Genomic DNA, 26,070 nt, shown 5'->3' with positions numbered 1-26,070 from the left:
CAGTGCTCTAGTAACCCAGCGTCGGGTGGGTCTTTCAGCAGAGCAGAAAAAAACAAAATCACAGTCATTAAAATAAAATAAAATAAAATAAAATAAAATAAAAAGAAGAAGAAAAAAGAAGAATATGAGAAGGAAAAAAGAAGAAGAAGGAGAAGAATATGAGGAGGAACAGGTTGCCCAGCAAAGTTGTGGATGCCCCATCCCTGGAAGCATTCAAGCTGGATGGGGCTTTGAGCAACTTGGTCTAGAGGGAGGTGTCCCTGCCTATAGCAGGGGGTTGTAACTAGATAGTCTTAAAGGTCCCTTCCAACCGAAATCATTTTGTGATTCTATGAAGTAAAAACAAAAGGGTTTTATTTGGTTCCAGCAGTCTCTCTTCTCCTTCCCACTGCTCGGGCCCAAGACTCTCGGCAGTGCTGCCACCGGACATCCCACCTTCTTCTCCCTTGGCGATGCCTAAGGGTCCCTCTCCACCACCCACTCTAACTCCTGTCACATTCTTCCCCCCGACGCCAACTCACGGGTAGACCCCTAGGCACGGCGGCGCTCTTCGCCGCGCACCTGTAGCCGCCGCCCCCCCCCCCCGCGGCACCCCGTCAGAGCCGTGCCACCCGCTCGCCCCCAGCCCCCGCCCCGTCCCCTGCCCCGCCGCCGTCCTCCCTCGGCTGCCGACCGGCGGCGACACCTCCGCCCGCCCCGCTCCGCTCCTCCCCGGCTCCCGCCTCCGCGCCGGCTTTGTGTGCGCGGATCGGCGGCCGCCGGGCGGGGAGGGCGCAGTGCCCGCACCATGCCGCTCAGCCCGCGCCCCGCCGCGCTCCTGCCCCTTTGTCTGCTCTGCCTCCAGGCTGCGCTGCCGCCCCGCCGCCCCCGCTACTCCGGGTAAGTGTCCCGCTCCGCTCCGCACCGCCCGGCCCCGCCGACCTCGCGCGTACCTCGCGGGCGAGGGCTCGCCCTCCAGCTGGTCGCTCCTCGGTGCCGTCGAGCGCGGCGTGCGCCGGAGATAGGTGCTGTGAGGCATCCGTGTGAGGATGCTGCGCGGAAAGACGGACAAAAAAAAAAAGTTTGTGTCCTGGCAGAAACTGCCATTCTACACGGGGAGAAAGAGTTGTAGGGGTTTCGGCGTGCTCAGGAGCGAATGGAGGTTTGTATTCGCCTTTGGGGAACATGCTCAGTGGGACTTAAAATTGTGTTTTGAAGAAGCTGAACTTTTTAAAGTGTGTTCAGGTTTAACCCATAAAAAGCCCAGGCAGCACAGGAATTTGGTTAACCTTCCTGTGACTCCATCATGTACTTCAAACAAGTCTTATTTTTGTCATTTAAAGTTCAGGTTTGTGTTAGAGAGATGGAACTTAGGAGTACAATGAAAACTGTGGTATTGTTAGTCAGCTTTGGCGCATCAAAGTGTACATGTTTCCCACCTGGTTTAGAGACTTGCCTTTTAGCAAGTATTTAATGAAATTGTATCTGCAGAGATTTATGATGGAGATAAAAGAACAGCCACGCTGAGGACCATGAGAAGCCATTGGCATCTCTCCACGTACGGTATAAAACTCCTTCAAATTGATGAGCAAATTCCTTGGGATAAGCACACATCGCTGTGAAGTAGGAGCTGTATTCTTTTTACTTAATTAAAGGCACATGGATTCCACTACTAAAACATAGTTTGATGCAAACAAATTACTTGAGCTCCATGGACTTGCTAATGCCACATGAAGTCATTCCCCCCAGGTCCCTATTTCACACAGCAGTGGTTGAGTCATCGACAGCTGTCACCATCTCCATTTGGTTCCCAGTATGTACCAGTATGTACCTTTGTGTGGCACCAAACCAGCCCCTGTAGTCAGGAGCCTGCCTGGCAGTGCTGGAAAGGAACAGGACAGAAAATGAAATACCTCTCCAAAGCCAGAGTCCTTCAGAAGTCCTGTGCAGCAGCATCTATGTTCTTATCTATGGAGCCCATTAAAGGGTCATAGGCTCAGTAAGACACAATTATTTTTTTTAATTTTATTTTGAAGTTTTTGTTCATTTCTTTTACAGATTACATTGAGATGAATAACAAACTCTAGGTTCTGGACATAACTTTTTCTGAATATTAGTTACATGTTTTGTCCATTGATGGATATCTGAGATGTCAAAATACATAATTTAGTATCTGCTAGGTTTAAATGAGTTTGTCTATTTATAATCTAGCCTGTTAAAATAGGAAAAAATACATGTAAGTTCAATTACTGTATCTCTGAAAATTTCCTTGATTCATCATTTTTTCTATTCAAATCATGAATGTTAACCTTTTTAAAATCATATACAAATGTTTGATGAGCTCTGGATGGTGTGAGTGACGCCAACAAACTCTCCTTGTTGATCCCCTGTTGATCACTTTGGATAGTGATAGGACAAGGGAAAATGGTTTTAAACTGAGACAGGGAAGGTTTAGGTTAGATATTGGGAGGAAGTTTTTCACACACAGGGTGGTGATGCACTGGAACAGGTTGCCCAAGGAGGCTGTGGATGCCCCATCCCCGGAGGCATTCAAGGCCGGGCTGGATATGGCTGTGAGCAGCCTGGTCTGGTGGTTGGTGACCCTGCACATAGCAGGGGGGTTGAAACTAGATGATCATTGTGGTCCATTTCAACCCAGGCCATTCTGTGATTCTATGATTCTATGATTCTGTTATCCCTGTTTTTGTAGCCTTCACGAAGAGTCTTGCAGAGAAAGATGAGACTTCCCATCAGTTTCCAAAATTTGGAAAAGCACAACAAAAATCACTCCTAGGAGTAAAAGACTCTTGGTCACAGAATCACAGAATCACACAGAATCACAGAATCACCCGGGTTGGAAGGGACCCCAAGGATCATGTAGTTCCAACCCCCTTGCCTAGCAGGGCCACCAAACATACACATTTAGATCAGGTTGCCCAGGACCCCGTCCAACCTGGCCTTGAACACGTCCAAGGACGGGGCATCCACAACCTCCCTGGGCAGCCCTTGGTCAGTAGGTGGTTGTAGTATTTACAAGTCTTGTTGATTATGTGGTCCCATTTGAAACCAGAACAGAATGTGTAGCACATGTGCCAAATAAATTGGAAAAAAATAGCCTGATATAACTTTACTGATCTTCTCAATTTCTACTCTTCTGGCATTCTCTGTGTCAATAAAAATGAAGAAAAATCAGCATGAATCGGGATGAGCATTAATTTAGAATTTCAGATATCTTGTCCTTCAGAGGCTTCTGTCCTGAGCTCTGGATCTTGGGCAGAATCGTTTCATTTCCTCTGTGTGTGCAACAGTTCATTTTCCTCCATGAATATAAACAGTTGAGCAGTGAGCTCAACAGTAGCATGACTGTAAAGAGCCATCGCTACTGAGCCTGGTCATCACTCAAAAGGAAAAATGGACTGGTAGGTTCATTTCAAGAAAGGCAATCAGGAGATAAACATAGTTGTCTAATGTTCATCATTAGAGTGTCCCAACCATCTGAATTCTTTCTGTGCTAAGGAGTTTTTTGTCATAAGCTGTACCGTATAGAAGGAAGTCATAACTATAATTAAGGCAAAAGTATGGAAGAAATGAACAAAAAAGTTAATGGAAAACACTTCTCATAAACTCAGAGCAGCACTAGGAGGCGCAGAGCATTGCAGTTCTTTAGCTGAGAACTCTGACCTTAAGACAATTGATATTCCATGTGTTTCTCCAGCCTAACTCCTCCAAACTCTGTTCAGAGCGAGCCAAGTATGCCATATGGACACATCTTTGAGCAAATACGTTCCAGATACCTTTGGGAAGCCAACAAATAGTTGAAAAGTCACAGAAAAGAGCAGCGAGGTAGGAGCTCTCATGCCCACTGAGCTCTTGCAAAGACTGAAGCACAAATGTATTTGCCTTCCTAAAGGCAAATGCATGTTTGCTGAGTAAACCAGGACTCATTGGTCTCCAATAGAAACAGTTTAGGGAATGACAGATGCCTACAGGTTTGAGTCACATGGAGGTGATGAACCTCCTGCTGAACCAGTGGTCAGTTGTTCCCTGTGTCTTCAAGTTAAAAAAAGTTGGAGGCATAAAATGAGTCTAGGAAGAGTCAGGTTGAAAATAAGTTTCCTTGACCTGCTAGGGTGAGACTTGTGGAACTCTCTGCTGAAGGATGTGAAATGTTTACAAGGATTTGAGGGAGTTTGACAGATCCATGAAAGAAAGATCTACTGAGAGTTATACAGGGTACCCCTGAAATGACATCCAGGCCAGGAGATCAATGATTGTCACTGGAAGGGTACTTACTGGTAATATCATACACTTTTGCTTTGTTGCTACTCTTCTTTGGGCCTTCTAACAATTCAGAAGAGCAGGTTACTGAAGAAAACATATTTTTATTTATTTATTCATTTATTTAGTACTAAGTGCAACAATCTTCCAGCTCTTAGGTATTCTATGAAAGAGATGGTTTTCCGTAAAAAAAAATGTCAAGATTTCTTGGGGGAAAAGGCACCTTTCTCATTTGTTTTTACAATTCACTACTATGTTCATTTTACTCCAGCTCATCTCCCATCACCCAATAGGTGGTGGCTGGGCATATGTCCTTTGTTTCTGCTTATTCAGAAGTGTGAGTCATCTCACTTCCAATAACCGAATGCAGGTAAAGACTGGATAAATAATTGGCCAGTTCCTCTCTTAGGTTTTGACTGGAGATTTTGGGGTTATTTTAAGTATTATATTGAGATGTTAACTCCTCCAAAAATGTTAGGCTGTTTTGCAGTGTGTTGCAATGCAGCAGATATTACCAATTCTTTTGGTCAGGTAAAGGCTATGATGCGTTCTTACTGTGTAACAGCTGTCTAAGAAAATATGGAAGTGAGTTTAGGGTGGGTAAAAAACAAAAAATAATAACAGTATGTTCTGTAAGCCAGTATGTAGCATGCTGCAACTTCTGGAACGTTACATCCCAGAAACTGCATAAACCAACTGGTCATGCAGATAATGCTCTCAGATCTGTGCTTCAGCAAATTTCAAATATTTTAATGCCCATTAATATCCCAGCATACCATAGCTAAGTGTCTCTGATCTCACAGTACCTTACACACAATAGCTAGCAATTGTTCTGTCTCATGGAAAAAACACATGGGAGTGTGATGAAAACTAGTTGCTGAGGGAATTGAGAAGTGGAAAGGAGCTCCTCCTGTGCTGCTCCCTTCTGCAGATTTTTTCCAAATATTAAAAAAAATAAAAGTTCTGCTTTGCTGTGTAATAAATGTTCTTTCCCTCTTCTACTTTGGTCTCCTTTCCTACTTCCAAGTCAAAGTAAAATGTCATACGCACAACTGGCAAAAAAAAAGCATTTGGAAAGCACACCAGCAGCACTGTATTGAAGTTAATGGTATTCTTTTGGATGAAATTCACACATACTTCTTCACTGGATGATGTCAGGGACCTTCTAAAAGATGAAAAGCTATGAACACTCCAGTGTCATGCACAAACAATTTTATGTATCTTCTTATCAGATAACTAATAATGTGGTAATAAAAACACTTGCAATTACTAAATCCATGAAAACTCAGGCATCTCTATATCCATTCTTGCCTCACGACCACAACTTTAGTTTTTCTGTTTTCTCATCACCTGATATTCCCCCAGCACATCATCATTTATGTTCTCCTAAAGGAAAAAAAGAATACTGCCAAGGTTTTATTCCTTTTTTTTTTTCCTTTAAGACCAGGCATTTTAAATCCACCTTTTACAGCCAGCCTCCCTACCCTCCTTATTATAAACAAGAAATATGAAGTGTTTCAGTTGTTCTTTCTTACCCTTTTTTCCTTTTCTTTTTTTTAAACTGATTAGAACAACAGTTCACAGCCACATTACCCTGGCAGAGTGAAGGCTCCCAGCTCATTATGGTTGTATCTAAACTGATCTCCAGCTTCATGTGTCCATGCGAACCTTATCCCATATCCCATACTTGTCCAGGTCGGGACTTTGGTGGACAATGTTGTGATTCCTATCACATGTAGAGAAGAGGAACAGTAAGCCTGAGGGCTATGAGAAACCGTAAGGAATCAGAACATGGCCACAAAAGTGATCTAAGGGATGGAACAGGACAGGATGTCCATTAGGGAGCGAGGACAGGATGAAAGAACTGAAGCTGTTCAACCTGGAGAAGAGAAGGCTCCAGGGGACCTTTCAGCATCTAAATGGGGGCTGTAAGATAGAAGGGGACAGACACTTTAAGAGGGCCTGTTGTGATACGACGGGGGAAATGGTTACAAACTAAGAGATGAGATTTAGATTGGATTTAAGGAAGAGGATTTTTACAGTAGGGGTGGTGAGGCACTGAGCATAGTTTGCCCAGATAGGTGGTGCATACTCCGTACCTGGAGACATTCAAGGTCAGGCTGGATGGGGCTCTGAGCAACCTGATGTAGCTCAGACCTGCCTCTGTTCATTGCAGGGGATTTGTGCTAGATAGCCTTTAAGGGTCCCCTCCAATCAAATGATTCTATGATTCTGTGATTCTACAGGCAAAAAAAGATGTAAACAATGAGTACATGGGCAAAGCTTGCAACCACACTTGGGAGCTTAGAACCTTTCCTAGGTCTCCTACTGTAGATGAAACCTATGGTCTTCTAGAAAGAATGATTCTTTGGGAAGTTCAATTCCAGTAAACACAGTTTCCTCATTTTTAAAAGTATATAGTTACAAATAGGAATATAGTATATTATCAAAGAAAATTCACGTTTGACCTTGTGTTTAAGTCCAACAGTTATGTTCTGGGAAAACAAACAAACAAACTAACTAACTAACTAAAAAAAACCATAAACGTAAGATGTACTTACACAAAGATACTTATAAAAAAGAGTATTTACATATTAAAACCATCTACTCCCTCAATCTAAACCATTCACTTTGAATACTCGGAGCTTCTGGTACGAGTTTCAGTGAACCTCAGTGCTCCCACTTGTACACCATACCCACTCCCTTCCATTTGCTGCTGTTGTGTGTTCATTCTCCTGGGGACACTCATGGGCTTCTCAAAATGATTTTTAGCCTAGAACGTTTCATACATGATTTTCAAAAGCACTTAGGCACAGATACAACAAAAATAATGTACAAACTTTTTTTTTTTTTTTTTTTTTTTTTTTTTTAATTAAAAAATGGAATCCAAGATAAGTGATCTACCTACATGAAGGACAGTGAAATTAAGTTGCAATCCTAGAAGGAAAATCAAAGTTCTGGAATGAACAAATATGAAAAAGTGAAGCTAAGAAGCTGCTTTTCTTGAATACACTAAAACTTTGCAGGGAACTCTAGTTTAGTACATTATATAGGACTGTTTCCCACACTGCACAATAAACAGAAGCTCAAGGTCTCCTGAAAATCTAAAATCTGTAAAAGTGTGATCTGTACATCTGAAACAGCCTTACATGGTCAGAACACCATAGGAAACGTTTATTGTTCTATGCAGTTGAAGAGGAATGGCCATCATTAATCATTTCTCACTATCTCCAGGAGGTAAACTATCATCTCTGTTTCACAGAACTGTCTTTCACTTATATTTTCTCCTTAATTTTACCTCTGCATAAAATAAATTGTATTCCATCTTTCATTGTAAAACATACTATTTAAGGAGATGCACTGTGAGTATAACATTCACACAAGAGTCAAGAAAGAAGCTGAGATTGAGACCATATAGTGGGAGTCTGTTCAGCAGTCTGTAAGAAAACCCTGCTGTGAGTATTCATACAGCAGCAAAAATGAGAAACAGGCAATGTAGTTCACCATTCAGTATTTTTACTGTTCAGGCAGCATGATCAGTAGGAGATAGGGTGAATTTCCCTGCAGTTTGACCCCCTACATCAAAAGAAATAAAACAAACTGTAGTGCTACTGTCCCCTGCCCAACTGGCTTACATATTTATGCTATCAGTATTATTTTTCATGCAGAAATTTTTCAGTGAATTTTGTGCTCTCTATTCCATTTACAACGATAAGCAGGTCTGATTGCAAAATGAGAACTTATAATTATAGCTATACATTAGACTTTTTCCAAAAACCCCACTGCAGACAAATCTCATAGAACTTAACAGAACTTTTGCTGGTCTTGGATTTGCAGAACAGGTCGATAGGCAACAAACTTCTGGAGACAATCCCAATTCTGATTTTTTTCCAGTCCATTTTGATTCTGATTTATGAAATTTGTGTTCACACAATTGAGTAAAAAGATGTGGTTCTAGTTTGATATTGGTGTTAGAGCAAAACCTGCATTGATTTTGCTCTCTGATTTGTACTCAGCATATCAGGTCAGAATGATTAAGAGATACAGACTGTAAAGAAGGAATTGGCAGTGAAAACTCTGAAACAGGTTTCTGTGCCAGGCACCTGAGGGTAGGTGAGCCAAAGTGCTCCAAATTAAAATTCAGAGCAACAAACAGATGAAGACAATATATTCCTTTCTTTCTAAGACTTTCTAAGACTGCCAATTGAAGAGGAGGGCTACTGACCTCGTTGCTTTCTTGTGGAACAGAAAGGCACTGTGCATGACTGAGGAGGAGCAGGACTGCCCCACTGCTGGGTGCTGCTCCCGGGGGCTGGCAGAGAGCACAGAGCTCCATCTGCCCACAGCTGTGCTGCCAGGCTGAGTGCACTGGGATGCAAGGCCTGGCAGCACTCTTCCTCAGGGAACAGCGAGACTCCTGAGTGCATGTATTGAAAGAAAGACACTCATTACAGTTACCAGGCAGTGCGCATAGCTGCACTTGCTGAGGAGGAGATACTCTAGACTGCTTAGCTAGCCGTGGCATTGCTAGCTGGTTGAGAGATGGGACTGTTCCCCTCTATGCTGTGCTAATGCAGCCTCACCTCGACCACTGGGTACAGGTTTGGGCACCCCAGTACAAAAAAGACATATAACTATTGGAGAGCATCTGAAGGAGGGCTGTAGAGGTGGGGAAGGGCCTGGAGGGCAGTGTACATGAGGAACAGCTGAGAACGCTTGGTGCGTTCAGCCCAGAGCAGAGGAGTTGAGAAAAGAAAGAAAAAGATGCTTGTTTTATTTTATTTTACTTTAATGTTGCATTTGAATAGTAATTCATGATTACTACAGGTCTGAAAGGCTCAGGTAAGCAGCAGAAAGATGGTACATTTTTAAGTACAAGGCAACATAACAAACTTTCTATTTGTATTTGCTTTGAGAGATGGCACATATGATAAAACCATTGGCCATTTCCTTCTTTTTCTTCCAAGGCACTGAAAGTGTTAACTTTACTGAAATAAATGAACAGGTTAATCCCTTGAAGTCAGATGTTTGATTAGGAAAGTCAAGTATGGGATAGAACCTTGAAAGAAAGACAGGTCTTGAGGACAGCTGTGAGAAATGAATTTAGCAGGCCTGATGAAAAACTGGTGCCCTTTGATTTATGCGACTGTGCTCCTGCTGAGATTATCACCAGATGCTACTCTAAGGCTGCAGGGCGAAGACACAGGCAAGCCCCTGCACCCACTAAGGGCAGGTTGCTGCCAGAAGAGCCAAGTATGCTCCCGCTGCTCCAGATGTGCAGCCCCTGCCCCTGTTCTGGCACTGGCACTCCTTTGCCAGTAGTGACCAAATTCCAGAGCAAAAAGAACAGAAAAGTATTTTTCCTCCTTTTTATTTATTTATTTATTTTTACCTGGACTAGCTCTCAGCTTTTCAGTCTGTGATCTGGCTGCTGTAAAGCCTGTGGAGTGTTAGCACTGGCCCGGAGGAGTGGCAATTGCTGTTTTTTCTGTGCCTGGCTGAGTTAGGGGCTTCAGACTCCTTGTGAACATATGCGCAGGAAAAGGTCCTCTGAACTCAGCTAATTCAAGGTGTGCACTCCAAGAATCCCATGGTTTTAAGATAGTGGAATGTGGCTTCCAGAGCAATTCTGACAGATTTCTCTCTGCACTGATGTCAGTGGAACAATCTCAAGTGAGTGTTTTAGGCTCACAGTGGGTATAATGGGATGCTTATTTTCAAATAAGCTTCTTCTTAAAAGTGCAAAAACTAAATTAAAAGTCAATCCTTTTACTAGCCATAGTCACATGATATTTTGAACCAAAGGGGCTTCATCATTCCTTCCTAACCTCTAAGTCCTTAATGTCACAGTCAAGTCTGACATAATAGTGTCCACAGAAAAATAACCTCTATATTCATTAAACTGGTTAGTGTTAGACAAACTGCAAGTATTTCTCAAGAAAACAAGGCACACATTTAAATAAGGATTTTTTATTAGGAGCTCTGGCATTTTTGTCACAGTGAGCTTTCAGCAGGGAAATAAACTTCAGGTTCACTTGTGCTGTACAGAACAGGCAGCCAAGAACATACTCTGCCTAAAATTTGTACCAAATAACAAGAATCACCATGTAAGCATACTGCCAAGTCTCAACTAATAAGCCTCGTGATGCAACAGCATGAGCAAGCATCTTTGCCGGCAGTACACAGTGTAAGGACATCCTGTGGCACAAGGACACGTCTGTATTCTGCTCTGCTATCAGCAGACTGAATTTCTGATCCATCTGCTTGTGATAGTGACTGCACACAAAAAAAATGGGACATCTAGTTAATGGAACATAAAATCTAAGTAACTTGCCTTCTTGTAAAAATGGAACGGTTTCACCTTTAGTCTGCTCAGTTGAGCTCGTTCTATTGTTTTAGTAAAAGCAGTTTTAGTGCAATTTTTAAATTGTGGTCTAGTCAGTAAACTTAAAAGGAAATCAGAACACTGGGGCACAAAGGGTAGAAGCTTTATATTCACTATCCAACAGCATAAAAATAAGTTGTGATATTTTTTGTACTTTCTAAGGCCTAGCATAGGACTTTAACTGCAGCAAAATATTTAATTATTAGGCAGATTTTGAACACTACTGCAGGAGTTGTTTCTCTTCTGCATGTCATCCTGAGGGAGAGCTGTGGTTCTCCCACCACAGCAGTTACAAGTAGTGGGAAGCACGGGAAACCAGGACTTCTCTACAGATCTTAGCTTAGGCTACATGTTGTATACAGTAACACTACCATTCATCATAGCTTGGGTTGGAAGGCACCTTAGCAATCACCTTATTTCAGCCCCTCTTTCATGGATAGGGTTAGCACCCACAAGATCAGACTGCCCAGTCAACATCATCAGACAGACACCTGAAAAGGCTCTGATTTGGTCATCCCAAGTGGTTGTGGGCAGACTGAAAATCGGGCTCTAATTTGGTGAGGAATGGCCAAAGGGCTTCAGCATTTCTTTCTGTATATGGCATATGCTCCTTGTCACCTGAGGAAATCATGTCTCTGAAGCCCTGCATTTGGCCCCAGCTGCCAAAAATACACATAAACTAGGAAATAGGTGTCCAGTGAGTTCCAGTGCTCTTGCAGTTCAGAAACAGATTAGTGGGTGTCACAGAGCTGGAGACTTTAGGACTATCAGTGTTCCACTTTGAGATCCAGGGCCTCTTTTATGAGTACTTAGTCCCTATACTAGTTCTGTGCAGCCCACCTGTGTGTTCTGTTTACCATGGCCATCCTACCTTCATTGGACCTGTCCTCTCTTTTCCATAATATAATAGGAACTTCTTCACCATATGATGAACGATGGACTAAAAGGTACATGCAAATTATGATAGCAAAGGCAGCCACTGCCTGACCGAAGTACAGAACTATTTGTGATGGTTAGTGCATGTCACATACAGATGGGAAGAAGCTCAAAGCAAGAGAAAGACTTAGCTTAAGCCTCTGAAAGATGATAAAAAAGTGAAGTAAAACTAGTTTCCTACAAGGTAAGGAGTCAGGGGAGACTAGTGTACAAGATGAGATGTCCTCATGTCTTCAAGACGGGCATCCTCTCCAGGTGCTATGCAAACTTCCCTGTGGAATCATGAGCAAAAGGAACAAGGGACCAGGAAACTTGGTATTTTACTTCTGTGAAATGAAACCGAGAAGTGAGGAGACCTATAGCCAGAACTATCCTACCAATTTGCAGGAGAGTGCCATGAAACAGCTCCAAGTGAAGAATTACAGAGGACAACTAATCTACACCGTGCTCTATGAAATCTGATCTTTCCATGTTGTTTTTCTTTAATCCAGAGTCCGTTATCTCTGCTGAAAAAAATTCTGGTAGGCTTTTATATATGGCAGCTGTACCAGGAGTGGTCTTTGAATTAGAAGGAGTTTGCTCACAGAGCCTGCAGCAAGTCATGCCAGTTAAGGGGCTGCAGGCTTCACAGCTATACTCGGGAGAAGAGCAAATGGTACAAAGGGCATCCTGTTGTATGGAACAACTCAGTGAAAACTAGGAGGTGTGAGCAAAGAGAAGGCTAATTTTTAGGACTATATATTGTGACGTGAGATTACCTGAGGGTAATCAACATTTTAAAGATTTATTGTAGTTGTAGACGATTAACAGATTTCAGTTATGTTGTTAAAGCTAATTAAATACAGTCATAACAATGGAGTAGGTAATAGCTGGGTAATAAAATGCTAAATAATCATTCTATTAAAATACATAAACAACACACACACACAAGGACTTTATGCAAGAGGAAAACACAGAGATCTCACCAGGAGGACCAGGTTCAAAGCAGCCAATGGAAAACATAATTACTAGGGTGTATTTAGCAACCAACAGTCCAACTGCCCCACTGGAAAATATTACATTTTCAGAAGAAAAAAACAACACAAACTTCAGGCAAACAAAGAAGGATTTCTTAAATTAGTCATTGTATAAAGAACATTGCCTCTTACAAGAATAAATAAATGGGGGAGTTTAAGGTAATATTTTTAAAGTTATCAAATTACACACCCAGTATTTATTTTTACACTCCATGGCTATAAAATACCAGATGTCATACCATGAAGTAATGATAGAGGAAGGCTGGAATCCATTGAGGAAAAGTCAGATGCTAGCTCTTAGCAGCGAAATCCTACTCATAAAGCAAGTCTGCTTCAAACGTAAGAACACCAACCATGCTTCACTGCTTTCAAGGCTTGTGTTCCCATAGACTGTGGGGTTTTGTTGTCTTAAGCTTGGTTATTATTCATGTGATGCAGGGAAGGGGGAGTGTAAAAGCATGTGTGATGGAAGAAAAAAAAGGTAGGTGTCAGGAGTTGTCTTATGGTAGGGACTAGCTAAAGGAAACATTGCCTGTTGGATGCATGTCTTGATGTATGTGTTAGGTCACTCCACTATCTATTTTACAAAAGAAAAATGGTGATACAATAAAAAGGCATATACTTCATTATGGAAAACACAAAATTCTGATATGAACGCAAAGTATTGCCTCGTGTTGTACTCTTTCTTGCATAGTGTAAGCTTTTGGAAGCTTATCCATAGCATGTAGCACGCAACTCCATTTCCCATGAAAACTTATGTGAAGATAGTTGGGGACAAAAGTATAACAAGGCAAACATACAAAGAGAAAGAAGCTGCAGAAAAATAGAGCCAACAATTTCATAGTTTTATACGGCTCTGTATTTGTGTGGTGTTACTTCATACAACACATCAAGGGTAGCTCAGTTTGCACATATGTTCCACATCACAGCTCTATACAGTGAAATAATTCTGAATGGAAATTAATTCATTTCACGAATTTATCTCAGTATACAATGTAAAAAAAAGCAACACAAATTGTAGATGTATATTCACATAAAAGCACAGAATGTGATTTTAGCTGGATTTTTTTCTTATAATTACTAACAGCAAAACTAAACACAGCTGTGTATCTAGGTTCTAATGTTAGTGTTTGGTGGGCATACACTGTCTGTGTTTATTTCACCCCCCCTAAAATAGTTTAGTTTATATTTTACTAAATCCTACTCCTCTGGGCAAAACACAGGAGTCGTCTTTTGTCCTCTTCTAGGACAGAATACTGACACTGGTTTAGTATTCATCACAACTTCCAAAACGTTCTTAGTACATTATATTTCTTCATGCAAAATTTCATCTCAACTTTATTGTCCATTTCAGTCAAATTGAGCTAAATACTATTTTGTCATGTTCACAAGAAAAAAAACCAACTCAGCAAATTACATAGACCAACAGAATCTTTCCCTCTTTCCCTCTTCTTTCTCTGGTATTTCAGATGGGGAACATTAGAGTCTCGCTTTGATAGATTTGCTGGGTGTTACAGCAGCAGGAGCAGACTTGAGTGAAAATGCTGCTTGAGGAACAAATCTTGGCAAGTAACAGCTCCCTGATGGATATAGCATTTGGCATCAAACGCTATTCACATGATATTGAATGTTATTTCACACAAGGCCTATACACAGAGTTTCTCAGTTGTCATTTTCAAAGGACCTTTCCTTTTGCTGGCTGTGCAGGTGCCGAGATGCGATTACACCCTGCTGTGTTAAAGCCAGCTCCTCTCCCTCCTACCTATCTCTGTTCTTATTCTCCTTCCTTTACTTCACTGTTCTCATACATTGTTGCAGACGGCCTGCAGAACAGTTTTGGCAGGGACTGGCATTTCACCACATGCTGGTTCAGCAGGTAACTCCAGGTCTCAGCGGTTTTGTGTTTCCTGTCTAATCAAGTAGCAGTAGTTTCAGCTCTAACACAGCTCTTTTGGACAGTGCATCCAGCCAGGATGATAAATAGCATTATACTGACGCAAGTAAGCTTAACAAACTTTTCTTATTATGAAGGCTTTCAATTTTCTGTTTGACAGAAGGCAACAAGCGCTGCACAAAATTGCTTGCAAGCATGGAGTTTAAGAAGCTAGCAATTTTCCTTAGCATTTCATTATTTTTTGTGAATTATAATAGTAAGAAAGAACCTCAATTGCATTTATGAAATTAACTGATACTTACCATCAAAGCTCTGTTTCTTGAGTTGCTGAATTGCTATGAGCAAGGCTGAGTAGTTGATGTGTGAGTGCAAGACTCTACTGACACCATCAGAACTGAATATACTTTTCTCCTGTTTTCTTTGGATGCTCTTGCTTGTTTGTTTTTAGTAAGTTTCTGAGAGTTTAAATTTGTGATTAATTAAGAGGGAAGTAAGCAGGAAGTCGTAACTAGTAGGTCTAAAAAGCCACTATCTATCCCGCTCCATTTTAGTCCAAGGTAACTCATAACTTAAGCTGATAGCAATGTCTTATTAAAAATTGTATGTTTTTATACGTTCACACACATTTATGCATAAAATTTCTGAAATGTGGAAGGCTTTAACTATACCTTCAAACCTGTTAGGTCAAAGTGACATGCACAAAGGTAACTGTCTTTCATACAGAAACTATAAATAGCATGATGTCATTCAGTAAGGTAGACTAAACAATCCGTCTTTCCTAGATAAAAACTATAAAATCTTTAGAAACGTTTACTGTATCAGATATCTGATGAAAATTACAGTTATAAATCTAAGCTGATTTAGAAACCATCCAGCCCTGCAGAGAAGGACCTGGGGGTCTTGATGGATGAGAAGCTTAACATGTGTGCTCTTGCACCTTGGAAAGCAAATGGTATCCCATCAGAAGAAGGGTGGCCACCAGGGATGGGGAGGTGATTGTCCCCCTCTGCTCTTTTGAGGCCCCATCTGGAGCCCCCAGTACAAGAAAGACAGGGAGCTGTTGCAAGGGTCCAGAGGAGAGCCACAAGGATGATCAGGGGATTGGAGCACCTCCCCTACGAAGACAGGGTGAAGGAGCTGGGCTTGTTCAGCCTGGAGAAAAGAAGGCTGCGGGGTGACCTCATTGCATCCTTTCAGTACCTAAAGGGAGCCTACAAACAGGAGGGGAATCAACTCTTTGAAAGGGTTGATAACAGCAGGACAAGGGGAAATGGTTTTAAGTTGAGGGAGGGGAGATTTAGGTTGGATGTCAGGGGAAAATTCTTTACAGAGAGAGTGGTGAGGTGCTGGAACAGGCTGCCCAGAGAGGTTGTGGATGCCCTGTCCCTAAAAGTGTTTAAGGCCAGATTGGATGGGACCCTGGGCAGCCTGGTCTGGTATTGAATGTGGAGGTTGGTGGCCCTGCATGTGGCAGAGGGGTTGGAGCTTCATGATTCTTGAGGTCCCTTCCAACCCTGGCCATTCTGTGATGCAATGATACTCCCAGGATAATTGCAAAATGCCTTAGGCATCTGCTTTCTGCTCACTGTTATGCAGAATGTTTGCACCATGCTTCATAAGTTCAGCTTTGGCTACGTGGAATATTTTTTTTCTATGAACACAGCAGTAAACTATCTAAAATGAATGATGTAAAATCTCAGATGGAGAGTTTGGTATTTCAGTAGCAGTGCAAGACATAACACTTAAGGAAGATCTCTACATTTGTTTGGGGTGGTTGCTTTTGGTTTGGGTAAGCTAGATGCCAAATTGATGTTTAACAAATAATCAGTGCAACAAATGTTCTTCAGCATTCTATAAACAAATGTAAAGGCATGTCTCAAGAAATCATCTGTAAGCTGTCAGACCAATGCATGTAACATCTGATTTTTACCAGAGATGCCATAGGACTCCAGCACCACGATTTGTGCTTGATGGCTTAATGCGATATGTTACACTTGGTCAGTGGGGTGAGCCTTCCAAGTAGCCCCTTCACCATCTTCTGTGACTTCCCCAGAAAGAGGAGCGAAATGTTTTGTCACATCACATTTGGAGTGAATATTCCAAGCCAACCACATCTTGAGCTGCAAAAACAAGAATTGCTGCTTTGCCAGTTAGAATTTTGGGAGGATAGCCAAGGTGCTGCAGACCAGTTTTGATGGAGTTACAGTAATAAAACCAGCACTCAGCCAAAAATGAATGTTTCTTAATTTAAAGGAAAAGTGATTACCAGTCAAGTAGGTGACATTTTCACAAATTTCAGTTCAGAGCATTAAGCCTTGTTTTACCTGGGTGAAAACAAAAATGTTGCCATCTAATAAAAACTCTAGGATTTTTGTTTATGAGAGCCAATGAAAAGTAGATTGCATTTCTTTTCTTGGTAATAGAAAGGACTCCCAAACCATATTATATCCATTCTCCAATCAAATAAAAGTTTTTTTTTCAAGAAAACCTTTTCTTCAAGCATATAACTTGGTTGTTGCTGTAGATGAAATGCCACTGCCACCTCACTTTTTGATTCTTGATTTACTATTGGGTTGCTTGGGAAAGAATCAGCCATAAAATCAGATTAAGAAAACTGAGTAAGTCTGGGGTAGCCTGGCTCAGCAAGTTCAGCTTTTGGATAGACGACAGTAAGCAAGCTGTTTTTTCAAAAAATTAAAAAGTTCTCTAAAGTGAAGGAAACTGTAATGCACTCCCCAAACCATACTCCACATTTCTACACAAATATTTATATTATCTATCCATAAACTGACTTTATCAAATTAAATTAAAACCTCTGTATTCTCTTACAAACATTTATCCATAAATTAGGTTATATTGGTAACAGATTCTGAGCCCATGGAAGTCCAAAGTACTACTGGAAGTAATAAGATGGACTATTTAAAAGGATGTTTTTTCCTCTTAAGTTGGTAAGAAAGATTTTCCAACTTTTGTTTACATAAAAAATAATAGAAGAGCACTTAGATATGCCAGTGACCACGGTACCTCACACTGGATTATGAACATTTTATGCTGCCCTTTTGGGATATCAATTACAGGGCCCATAAGCAGAGTTAGTAAATGGACTCTTCCAGGCATGAGACATCTGGTTCTCTGGAAACCTACACAGACATTTATATTGCCAGCTTTAAATTAGGCCTTTGAATTTGCCACGTGCTTTAGCTGGTGATGGGCTGTCTGGACTGCCATGTGTTCCTGGTTGTGGTAGCTTTAACATTTAATGTGTAGGTTTATTCCTTTCTCTTCTCTCACTTGGGACGACCTCCACAAAGGTAAAACTTCATGATCAGTCGTAATATTTAGAGCTTAGAGCATTGCTTTTCAGCCTCCAAGTGTACATTTTTCATTGGTTTTCTAAGGGCTGGTACAAATTTACAGTGTTACAAGAATTATGATCCTGAATATTCCTGGGCATCGCCCAAAGCTCTTAGACATGCAGACATTCAAAAGAAATAATTACATTTCCCATCTGTACAAAACCATCATCCACTGACTGGTCAGAAACTTGTCAGTCACTTACTTCACTAAATTGAATCCGAACTTCATATACTTGTTTCTAGTTTGATGTTGGCCTTGAATACAGAATTTTGTTACTGGAGGAATTCAGCTGGGGGAATTCTGTTTGCCAGTGATAAAAATGAGGTCTAGGATCAGACTGGGAATGTCATCTGAAATACAGATTGTAAATAGCCCTGTTTACATGTATCTTGATTTAAGGTATTCTGCAGAGAAGCTCCTTATTGTTTTTAGAAGTAAGTGAAAGATGTTTTTAAGGAGGAAAATAATTCTCATGTTATTTCTTGGATGTTAAACCCTAGTAAAGCATAAAACTGCAAAGAAGTTACTTTCCAACTGAAGTGAGCTAGGGAATAGATGAATCAAGATAGTTCAGTCTTAATCCATTCCTTTTGTGTGTGTGTGTTTCAGCATCCTAGTATTTCTTCCCCTACCTCTGACACTTTGGGCATGTATAAAACATAGCAGCTTTGCTGAATGCTCAAGTGCATTCTATTGGGAGGCGTTCAGGACCCATGGAGCAAAAATATTCATACTGATCTTCAGAATTACTACTTTTTTTTTCTGTTTAGATGGAAAACAGGTCTCCTTTGTGAACCTATGTGCTTGAAACCAGGAGATAAATAGAAAGCCTGATACTTTTATTTTCCTTTGCTCATGAGTTTTTTAAACTTCCCTCAGACTGCAGAGACTGCTTCAACACCTGAAGTCAGCACTTAGGAAGAGCAGAAAACAGCAGGGCAGGAGATTGCAGTCAGTTCTGTCTCAGGCCCTGGGCACTATTCATCACAGGTGTCACTGACTTCTCTTGTGCCCCAGCAGATGATTCAGTGCCAATTTGTTATGCTGAGTGACAGTCCAGTGTTTTCATACAAACACCTTCTAACTTTTATAGGCTGAATTCGACATCAGAATAAAAAAAACTTCCCTCTTTATGCCAGTCCCTGTGTCTGTCTGCTTGTGTCTTCATGTCTAAATCTCCATTTCCTTGTTCTTCACCTCCATTTCTGCTGAGGCCAGTCCCCTGCCTCTAACTTCTGCAGTGCTCTCCCTGTTCCTGTGATAATGGTGCTTTCGCTCCTCTTCCAATTTAGTGTTCATTTAGAAAGCACTGCTGCACACAATCCTTAGACCAATGGTGGGCTACATGGATTGAATCTTTCCCAAACTAATATAAAAAAAATTGTACTCTTCTGTTTCTACATATGCTATTAACCTGGTTTTAAATCATTAAAATAGTTTAATCCATAATACTGGTATAAAAAGGGGTCCCACGGAAACTAAATTTCCCTTAATTTCACTGTAAGCAACAGTGGAACGAGGGAAGTCAGCAGCTACTCAGCTCTTTGAGGATACCCAAAGGCAAGGTTTAAGTGTTGTTCATTAAGTGTGAAGGAGTAAGGAGACGTACAGCTTCAGGAATCCAAACTGACAGCGAGGTTAATGGCAAGCGAGCAACCACCGTGCTCTGCTCCTTAAAACAGGCACGAATCTGGTGCATTTCTGTAATATACTGTACTTATCTGGTACAGGATCATGTGGCAGAATGGTCATTTAGAAGAGTAATAACACCGCACCAGTAATGGCACTCAGTGCTGCTGCAAACTCTATCAACCTCTGGCAGATTAACAGGCTCCCTGTGGACAAATAGCACCCAATAATCATCTACCTAGGGAATTAGGCATCTGCTCACTTTATCTGCTCAACTGACAGCCTCTGTGTTACACAGTTCATTCTTCTGACAATTGACCTTCAGAATAAATGTGAAATGCAAACCTTGAAGCATGTAAAGAGCCTCTAAAATCTATCAAATCGCTTTATAAAATCTATCACTTTGGCTCAGAGAGAGCACTTCCTAATTTAAGGCTGACGTTAACGTGTTAAACAGAAATAACTAAACATGAATACTGAAGAGGAAAGAAGCCATAAGCATCAGAATCAGCAGTTAAACTTCTAAAGCACTTAATTTTGAAATTTAGGCTAACGGCATGAGATTCTAAAATCTGTAAGAACAGAGAATTTATGTTTTTGCAGAAGACCTTTAGAAAGCCATGCTAATGCACAGCTAGATCATTACAGTATTTTATGGAGAAGTTTAGAAGAGAAGTGCTTCAGATTCATTGGCACTTGCTTAAAATTGTAATATTTCACAGAAGACTCTAATGTGAAATTCAAAAAGCTTATTTAACACGTTTAAGCATGTACCCACTTCGATAGCACTCAGATCTCAACACTTGTGTAGCATAGTGCCCCTGCAGACAGAAAGCATCTGTCAAGTAGGCCTGGTACAATCAAAGGTCTGTGCCTTTTTGGATGAAATTGGCATTCAATTGATTAGAAATTCCTGTGAGAGTTTTTCCATGCTTTCACTATCTATAAAGGAAAAAAAAAAAAAAAAGGACACAGTGTGTAAGTATTAAAGTATACATACCTTCTGGAAGCTAAATGAATTGACTTATTTCTCTGGAAATAAATTTACAGAGTAGTTAATGACATATCAGGAGTTACCTCAATTATGACAGAAGCCTGAAGAGGAAACCACTCACCAGAAAACACAAGACTTGTAGCTAAAATGCTATCAACTTGGGTTTGGGTGAACAAAAGGTTTCCACAAGCAGTTGTGTAGGTTATGCACCCACACCATCATAAAGAGTTATTCTGTAGGAAAGGAAATGTTTCCAATTGTTATACTACATTTGCTAAGTTTAAAGTAAGACATCTGGTTAAGTTTAAACCAAAGCAAGCACCTGTGATAAATACAGCATACTGGGTCAAATAACCATCCCTTTAGGTTTATACAGTGTAGGTCTAACCATTCCTAAATGCCTGTACTAGAAAGCAGTGCTATGTAAGCGTGCTTATGGGAGTGGATCAACTAGTGTAGAGGATCAGGTATTTTACCTAAATGCATTTGGGAAGGTTTTGCTTTGATCTGGCTAACTTGGCCCCTTGTGGCTGGGGCACACTGCACACACTCTAACTGCATCTCTCAGTTCATCATAAGCCCAGGTCATGCACCCTGAGACTGGTCCATAGAGTGACCTGCACCCTGAGGCTGCTTGGCAACATGACCCACATATTGGTGAGCAGGGACACTCAGGTTCACGTCAGGAATGCACTTCTCATCTGAACTGAAAGGTTTATATGTCTTCTGTCCCTCTGCCAGCGTACATGCCTAAAGAATGAGCGCTGCAGCTGCTAAATAGCATGCCTGCAGTAAAGATTTTTTTTCCTAATCTCCATTGTTTATCACTGATAGACTGAAATCTCTGAAATGTCTGGGGGGAAGATACGAAATGGCTGTATTTGTGATGAGCTTTTTTTTTTTTTTTTGTAATTTGTGGGTATAATGTGTAATAGCTTCTGTCCAGAGTGATCCACGGTTCCTTTCTTTGTACTTTTTCTAAAAGCCTTACTCAGCCCCTGGCTCTCCTTTTTCAGAAGAATATTTTCCCATTGTAATCAGATTTTATTGCCTAAAAGAGAAGTCACTGCCTTAAAGGAACACGGCCAAAGTGCCTGCTATGTACCAGCAATGCATTTGAACTAACAAATTTTTTCCTCTTTGGCTTTTAGCCTAGTCATGATAACTATAGAAGCAATGTTAGCTAATATAAAACACGGCCATAGTCCATTTCTTTGTTGGGATCTGTGTGCTGAAGGACGTTATGTCAGTAATAACCGAATCACCTCAAATCACTGTTCTCAGAGATCTGAAATGAGCTGGCTGACTTAATACTGGAGCAGTTCGGGATCATTCATACAGTTTCTTCTGTTAGTTGATCAAAGCAAACAATATGTAGTGAACAATATTTATCTTTCCATAAAGAAGATGACGGGTGAAGCAAAATACTTACTTGTGTGTACCTGAGCGACACTTCTAGAGGACTTTGGAGAAATGGCCCATCAGCCATAGCTTGATCCCCTGGGGCAGAGGGATCTGAGTGCTGTCTTTAGGTCTGGATCCGTGACCACCTCACAGCACAGTTCACTGAGCACTGCCTTGCTGGGTCCTGCTGGTAGGACAGTGAGGTACCACTGTAGGTAAATGCACAGGGCAAGACTCAGCCCCATCAATGGTCTCTATATACACACTCAAAAATACACTCTATATACACACCCAACTAAAAAATAACAAAAATAATAAAGCATAAACTTCCAGTGTTATTTTTTTTCCCTTGAATTCCCTTCAGAAGTTGTGTTTGTATCCTTCCTTTATGGAAACCAAAGCATCAGTAACAAGAAATAGAAATTCTCCTCTAACAAAAGTGGTTAATATCAAGTTTTCACTTCTGAAGTTTCTAAAAATTGAGTCATATTAACATCAGTGGGCTTAAGAAATGTCAGGCATGTTCCAACAGTCCCAGAGAGTGACTGAGGTTGGGCTGAGGATCTAAGAGAAGACACAAACTTGTCTGCGGCTGGCAGCTTCCCATGTAGTAAACTGTGCACAACTGCTCACAGCTTCTTGCTTGAGGGTAGAGGAAAAACCTCCCATTATACACCACACGCTATTTTCCACATTACTTCAGTTTTATGGTTTATTGGAAAAGCAGGCAAACAGATTCTGTGACAGCAATTCAAAGTGCTTCAGCGCTGCTCCTGTGCAGCTGATGCTCAGGACCAAGTGGCCATCCGGCTGCAGGCAGCTGTAGGCAGTCTGCTAGGCCCAGGCTAGAAGAGTGGTCCCATATACAGAGTTCTCCATGCAGTGTCTTGATAAAAATAATCATATTTTGGCTGACAGTCAGAGAATCTCAAAGCCTGAATGTGGGCTTGGGCACTCTGCTCTGGGTGTCCCTGCTGGAGCAAAGGTTGCGCAAAGAGGACCCAGGGGGTCTTACCAACCTCAACCAGTGTGCATATTATATTTTGCATGACTTACTATAGAATCATAGAATCATAGAATCACTAAGGTTGGAAAAGACCTAAAAGATCACCCAGTCCAACCGTTCACTTATTCCCAGTAGCTCCTACTAAACCATGTCCCTCAACACAACATCCAGTCTTTCCTTGAACACCCCCAGGGTCGGTGATTCCACCACCTCCTTGGGCAGTCCATTCCAGTGCCTGACCACCCTTTCTGAAAAGTAATACTTCCTCATGTCCAGCCTGAATCTCCCCTGCCGTAGCTTGAAACCATTCCCCCTGGTCCTATCACTAATGACACGAGAGAAGAGGCCGACCCCCAGCTCACTACAACCTCCCTTCAGGAAGTTATAGAGAGCAATAAGGTCTCCCCTGAGCCTCCTCTTCTCCAGGCTGAACATTCCCAGCTCCCTCAGCCTCTCCTCATATGGCCTGTGTTCCAGACCCCTCACCAGCTTTGTTGCCCTCCTTTGAACACGTTCCAGGGCCTCAATATCTTTCTTGCAGTGAGGGGCCCAAAACTGGACACAGTACTCGAGGTGCAGCCTCACCAGTGCTGAATATAGGGGAACAATCACCTCTCTGCTCCTGCTTGCAACACTGTTTCTGATGCAAGCCAGGATGCCATTGGCCTTCTTGGCCACCTGGGCACACTGTCGGCTCATGTTCAGCCGAGCATCAATCAATACCCCCAGGTTACTGAAGCACAACAAGAGGTATTTAAGGAAATTAAAGTACTTATGGTACTCAGGAAAGGAAAAGGGAAGTGTCCTGCTGTAGGCACCATGACTGAACAGCTGCTGGCATCAGGAAAGTGGCTCTGGCAGGGTGAGTGCGACAGCATGGCAGTCTGAGTCTGCTTAGTGCAGCCTGTCAGCAGAAGGGCTGGACCATCTCACTGGATCCATAGCATCCATGGATCAATTAGTATTTTTTCATATAATCACAGAATCATTAAGGTTGGAAAGACCACTAAGTTCATCTAGTCCAACCACCAACCCATCCCCACCATACCCACTAAGCAATGTCCCTGAGTGCCACATCCACATGTTTCTTGAGCACCTCCAGGGACACTGACTCTACCATCTCCCTAGGCCGCCCTTTTTGTGTATTCAGAAATTCATTATGTATTTCCTAATGTTTAAAACTGTATTTCTTTAGCTAAAGCACTAACTCAGGGCTTTCTATTTGCAAAAACAAAATCATTTTTCACTGCTTTTCTCTTTTCTTTCACATCTTTCAGCAGTCCCTTCTTGTTATGCAGGAGCTGCCTTAGCCTCTACCTGACATGATTACAGTGTGTTTTAATTTTGCTGCCTCCTTGCATTAATCACCTTCATTGCACTCTGTTATCCTGAGGGGTGTTAAAAAGAAATCTAGCTCTATACAATTATTTAAAATATGTATTTAGCATTTATTAACTTTAGTATTGATACTAATATGGGTGCTATTTCAAATATCTTTAGTATTGGTAAGATTTTATAACATCATAATTGTAATTTCTTTTAAGAGATCATAAAAAACAGAAGGTCTAACTTCCTTGTGTCGTTTATTCTTCTGATCAGCTTGTAATGCTTTGACTTTACCTCGAAAATGATTTAGCAGACACTAGGTAGGCTTTTCAGCATTTTCACAAGATCAGCATGCTCGGTGTGCTAGATAAGCTCAGTGTGAACAATGAGGTCTAAAAGTAGTGTTTTCTTTTTACTCTGGCAAATGGGCAGATCCAAGCAGCTTTATTGCAGCACACACTGCCAGCAGTTCATGCCTGTATTAACAGGCCCTATAAAAGACGTAATTGCCATGTTAAGCACAGCTATGTGGCTCTGTTAGGAACACGGTACAAAGTGGTTTGTACCCTTTCCTAACATTCATAGTGTACTGCACCATTGTTCTCTAATCTTGCCACAGCTCCTTTTATGAGAAGTCAGGAGAATATGATTCCTTATTTCTTGCTGACTGAGTAGTCATCATTCCCAGTCCCGGAGCCCCTTTACGCTATGGAGAAAGAGAAGTTTCAAACTAAAACTCAAAAATCAAACATAAAACCTGCTGTACTTGGGATACTTCTGTGATGTGATAAACTCAGGTTTGAGTCCTCTCATTTCATTTGTTGTCCATCCATGAAGGGAAAGTTTCCGGTCTTTCATCATGAACTGCTCAGCCAAAATTCTCATCATTGTCAAATGGGGTTTCATGTGTGCTCTGTTTTTCCCGTGTGCTCAGTGATCCTCCTGGTACCACAGGGACAACCTCTTGGTTGAGCAGCTTCATTGTGTATTCCATCTCACTCACCCTGCAGTCAGGACTTTTTTCAGGAAAAGCAAAGAGGAATGCTATCAAAATTGAAAATGTTTCTGCAAGGGCTGTAATGCAGACAGATTTATTTGCCCATGCAAGGTAGATATATTTAAAATGAGTACCCATAATGGATTTACAAATTGCAGGGCAATAAACATCCTGCAGTAAACATTCTGCACTAACATCTGCACATCACAGATGTCAGCAGACACTAAAACTCAAGACCAGATTTTGATTTTATGAAAGCCACCCTAATTCCAATGACTTGAATACAAGTATTAACTTAAACAATAAAAGCTGATCCTAAGTTTGTGTAAGATATTTTAATGTTTAAATATGCAATATAAATCTTTCTCATTATAGTTAACAAACACAGATTGCCAAGTTAAATCAGCTTCACAACACAGCCATAATATATGGATTGCATTTATTCCTTGGTGCAGTATTTAATCTCACTTTGGTTAGGAAAATGACCTCACCAAGATCTGTCAATTGATAATTGCTTGATAATCTTTATTTGTCATATTTTAAAAATATCCAAATATATATATACAAATATATCTTGTGCTACTGAGGAATAGCAGTAAAAACCATTCTCAGCTGATTCAAGAAAATGTATCAGTTAGGTTAGGGTGAAAAACACAAAATCAAATGCCCAGAGCAATCTTTTCCCTGGAATCATAAAACAGGATGTTTGGTTTCCTTGAAGACAGTGAAACAGATAGCCTTCAGATAAGGCTGCCAGAGGAAGAGAATATAAAATATCTTAATTAGGTTATGTTCTACACTGTATGGATTCTTCTGGAAATATTTCTTTCACTGTGTAGGTGACAGAATGTGGACTTCCAGAGGGTAGT

The 26,070-nt window shown here is 41.2% G+C and overlaps 1 protein-coding gene across 1 annotated transcript in view; it reads left to right on the top strand.

Annotated features, from left to right (window-relative positions):
• The first annotated feature begins 787 nt into the window (after positions 1-787).
• CPA6 (carboxypeptidase A6) overlaps positions 788-26,070 on the top strand; it is an 88,701-nt gene continuing 63,418 nt past the window's right edge. Inside the window, exon 1 of the mRNA XM_042869489.1 lies at positions 788-879. Coding sequence (XP_042725423.1) covers positions 788-879 — 92 coding nt within the window. The remainder of the gene's footprint in view (positions 880-26,070) is intronic.

The sequence above is a fragment of the Lagopus leucura genome, unplaced genomic scaffold, assembly GCF_019238085.1.
Source record: "Lagopus leucura isolate 7727_CA_CO unplaced genomic scaffold, USGS_WTPT01 Super-Scaffold_100002, whole genome shotgun sequence".
Lineage (NCBI taxonomy): Eukaryota > Metazoa > Chordata > Aves > Galliformes > Phasianidae > Lagopus > Lagopus leucura.
The sequence above is the reverse complement of the archived record's forward strand: the minus strand, read 5'-3'. Positions and strand labels throughout refer to the sequence as shown.